This window comes from Sinocyclocheilus anshuiensis, unplaced genomic scaffold (genome assembly GCF_001515605.1).
Source record: "Sinocyclocheilus anshuiensis isolate Anshui unplaced genomic scaffold, SAMN03320099.WGS_v1.1 scaffold665, whole genome shotgun sequence".
Taxonomy (NCBI): Eukaryota; Metazoa; Chordata; class Actinopteri; order Cypriniformes; family Cyprinidae; genus Sinocyclocheilus; species Sinocyclocheilus anshuiensis.
Window position 1 is genome coordinate 179,001 of NW_015537961.1, and position 3,866 is coordinate 182,866.

Consider the following 3,866-nt stretch of genomic DNA (forward strand, 5'->3'; position numbering starts at 1 on the left):
TAAACCATGTAGTAATGTTATTATTAGTGACTGCAGTGAAACTTACTGACAAAATGCTTTTATATGCAGTTCAAGTCCATTTCAGTCAAGTTCTTTAAATCAGTTTTTAACTGAATAAACATTAACATTACACATGCACTTTCGTTCAATGCAAATATTGAATATTATACAATTGTGCATACAAAAATAAATCAGAACAGGGAACATAGAAAGCAAATACAAAAATAAAAGCATTTTTCAGCCGATTTAGATGTTTTTAATCTTTCAGGCGTCTGCAGCGAACACTCCCAACAGTGCTTTCGTCATCAGAGGGGTCCTTCCGCCGCTCGGTGAGCACGTGTTCTTCAGGAGCGGCAGCGGCAGCAGATCTCCGGTAACGGCGCCGCGATGATGGGCGGCAAACCGAGCGCGATCGCCGCGGGCGTCTGCGGCGCGATCTTCATCGGGTACTGTATCTATTTCGACAGAAAACGACGCAGCGATCCGAGCTTCAAAACCAGACTGCGTGAACGTGAGTCATGCGATCGGCGAGACTAGTTCACAGATTACTAGAGCGCTGGTCAGGGTTTATGCGGTCAGCTAGTGTTTAGATTATAACACGGTGTCTTGATAATATCTAGCAGGTCAGGCACGTTCAGATAATAGACTGTATCTTTGACCCTCGGTGTGTTGCGCGTGTGAATGATTCATTGAATCGGTTCGTTTGAATGACTCGTTTGAACGGCTCACCTGTGAGTCATAAGGTGATCATACTTTCATGATCGCATAGCTGTCTGATCAATCAATATGAGTGGCGCCACCAAGTGTAAATATCGCCTGATTTTAAGTGTTGTAGATGATGAAGAATCATATTGGCTGAATCGAATCAGTCAGGTGTCTTGGATTTTGTGTCTGATTCGAGATTTGAATCAGCTACTTGGATCTATATATATATATGTGTGCATTACATATATAAATATAAAATGAATGAATACAGAAATGTGTAGTTTGATGTGCTGTTTTCTCTTTCTTAGGGAGGAAGAAGCAGAGAGCTGCTCAAAATAAATCTGGACTTGCTCAAGTAGGTCAAACATCTGATCACCTTTAGATGTTTATGAATCTTGTCATTATTAAATGACAATTTAAAAGAAAGCTATATATTGTCATGTATAAAGGCCCACTTTATGCTATGAAAAATTAATATAAATGTGTAAAATATTCCTTAGAAAATATTTCGATTCTCTTATGTTACATTATTGTAGTTTTATTTTTCTATCACTATCGTACTTTACTGTAATTTTTTTAAGCGTTTGTTTTATTTTAATTGTACTTTATATATTTCGTTTTTTAGCAATTTATTTTGTTAGATCTTATTGTTTTTTATTCATTTTTTCATTTGTTTTAATCAAATTTAGTTAGATTTTTTGTTTCAATAATTTTTCATTTAAATCATTTTATTTTTATTTTAATAATTTAGTTAGATCTTATTGTTATTTATTTATTCTAATCAGTTTTAATTCATTTTCTGATTTTAATTTTTCATTTATTTTAATCAAATTTAGTCTTATTGTTTATTATTTATTTTAATCAGTTTTATTGTATTCATTTTCTCATATTAATTTTTTCATTTATTTTAATCAAATTTAGTTAAATTTTTTTTGTTTCAATTTTTCGTTTAAATCATTTTCTATTTTAATCAATTTATTTTAATAATTTAGTTAGATCTTATTTTTAATTATTTATTTATTCTAATTCGCTTTAATTCATTTTCTGATTTTAATAATTTTTCATTTATTTTAATCAAATTTAATTAGGTCTTAATGTTTATTATTTTAATCAGTTTTATTGTATTAATTTTATCATTAATTTTTCATTCATTTTAATCACATTTTTAGTTAGATTTTTTTTTATTTCAATAATTATTCATTTAAATCATTTTATATTTTAATAATTTAGTTAGATCTTATTCTTAATTTATTTATTCTAATCAAATTTAGTTTTTTTTTCACATTTATTTAAATATTTAATTTAATTGTAATATTTTTTTTTAATCTAATTATGTAGTTTGACAGCTCTTATTTTGATTTATTTTAAAATGTTTTGCTCAGTTTTCTGTGAACTGTCCCACAAACTCCCCAGCACTGCATTTCAGTCCTCAGACCTCAGTGTGAAAAGCCTCTAGAGCTTCATGAAGATGGTGAGCTTTGGCCATATGCAGCAGATTGTCAGTCTTTATCTTTCAGCTGCCAGATCTTAAAGATGCGGCAGCCGTGCAGAAGTTTTTCCTGGATGAGATTCAGCAGGGCGAGGAGCTGCTGGCTCAGGGTGAGATGTTTGGCTCTGTTTGTTCTGCATGGGGTTTCTAGATCTACTCTGCCTGCCGTGAAGTGATAAATGCCCAAATGTGTTCCTCAGGAGACTATGAGAAGGGTGTTGATCACCTGACCAATGCCATCGCTGTCTGCGGCCAACCACAGCAGCTCCTGCAGGTGCTTCAGCAGACTCTGCCTCCACCCGTCTTCCAGATGCTGCTCACCAAACTACCCACGATCAGTCAGGTGAGCTCAAACTACATATCTGACCCTGGAGCACAAAACCAGTCATTAGGGTCAATTTCTCAAATTTGAGATTTGTACATCAGCTGAAAGCTGAATAAATAAGCTTTCCATTGATGTATGGTTTATGATAGGACAATATTTGGCTGAGATACAACTATTTGCAATGTATTTTTGGCTATTGCTACAAATATACCCCAGCGACTTAAGACTGCTTTTGTGCTCCAGGCTCACATATATAGTTTACTGTTACACTACTGTTCAAAACATATCAAACCCATCACTGACTGTCCACTGCATTCTCCAAAACCCCCCGTGAGCTGCGTGTAGCTTCTGGGACAAGAAGGAATGCAAGAGAAAGCCAAGAACTTTCCAAAGCTACATGTCTTCGCAGTGACTATTAGCTATTTCACCTCTTGAACATTGACATACCTGTCACTGACGTTAAGCAGCACGTGCTGTCAGTAGAGAACTCGTATTAAAGGAGCAGTTCACCCAAAAATAGAACCATCTCAGATCATCCCAGATGTAGATGAGTTTGTCTCTTCATCAGATTTGGAGAAATGCAGCATTGCATCAGTGTCTCAGCAATGGCGTGAATGGGTGCCGTCAGAACGAGAGTCCCAACAGCTGATAAAAACATCACAATAATCCACAAGTAAAGTCTATAATCCATAATAACGCTTCCTCCAGTGAGAAAGTGTTCTGGTGTGAATCAGGAGAGAAATCTGCACAGATCAAGCACCGTTTAAACGGCTCTAAACTAATATGTGGCTGGATTTTGATGTGAGAGACAACAGGAGATGCACTTTCTCACTGCAGGAAGCGCTATTATGGATTATAGACTTTACTTGTGGATTATTGTGACGTTTTTATCAGCTGTTGGGACTCTCGTTCTGACGGCACCCATTCACGCCATTGCTGAGACACTGATGCAATGCTGCATTTCTCCAAATCTGATGAAGAGACAAACTCATCTACATCTGGGATGATCTGAGATGGTTCTATTTTTGGGTGAACTGCTCCTTTAATACGAGTTCTCTACTGACAGCACGTGCTGCTTAACGTCAGTGACAGGTATGTCAATGTTCAAGAGGTGAAATAGCTAATAGTCACTGCGAAGACATGTAGCTTTGGAAAGTTCTTGGTTCATATAAGGTGTTAATTTGATTCCAAACATGATTTTTCTTGTAGCAATCACAGATCTTTGAATACAAAATACAAATTCAAATTACAAGTGTAATATTTTACTGATAAAGCGAGTTATAAAGGTCATCGGTTCATATGTTACAGACACAAACACAAGGCAGTTTCTTTAAAGTGTAATTTTTG

The 3,866-nt window shown here is 35.4% G+C and overlaps 1 protein-coding gene across 2 annotated transcripts in view; it reads left to right on the plus strand.

Annotated features, from left to right (window-relative positions):
* Positions 1-294: 294 nt before the first annotated feature.
* The window catches only part of LOC107667141 (mitochondrial import receptor subunit TOM20 homolog), a 5,352-nt gene continuing 1,780 nt past the window's right edge, over positions 295-3,866 (plus strand). The window contains exons 1-6 of one of the 2 annotated variants that reach the window (XM_016458739.1): positions 295-511; positions 1,014-1,060; positions 2,223-2,304; positions 2,395-2,537; positions 2,763-2,768; positions 2,803-3,067. In XM_016458739.1, the coding sequence (XP_016314225.1) occupies positions 388-511; positions 1,014-1,060; positions 2,223-2,304; positions 2,395-2,537; positions 2,763-2,768; positions 2,803-2,853 (453 nt within the window). In that variant the 5' untranslated portion in view covers positions 295-387 and the 3' untranslated portion in view covers positions 2,854-3,067. Of the gene's footprint in view, positions 512-1,013; positions 1,061-2,222; positions 2,305-2,394; positions 2,538-2,762; positions 2,769-2,802; positions 3,068-3,866 lie in introns of those variants that run through there. The other variant, XM_016458746.1, reaches the window with a different exon arrangement.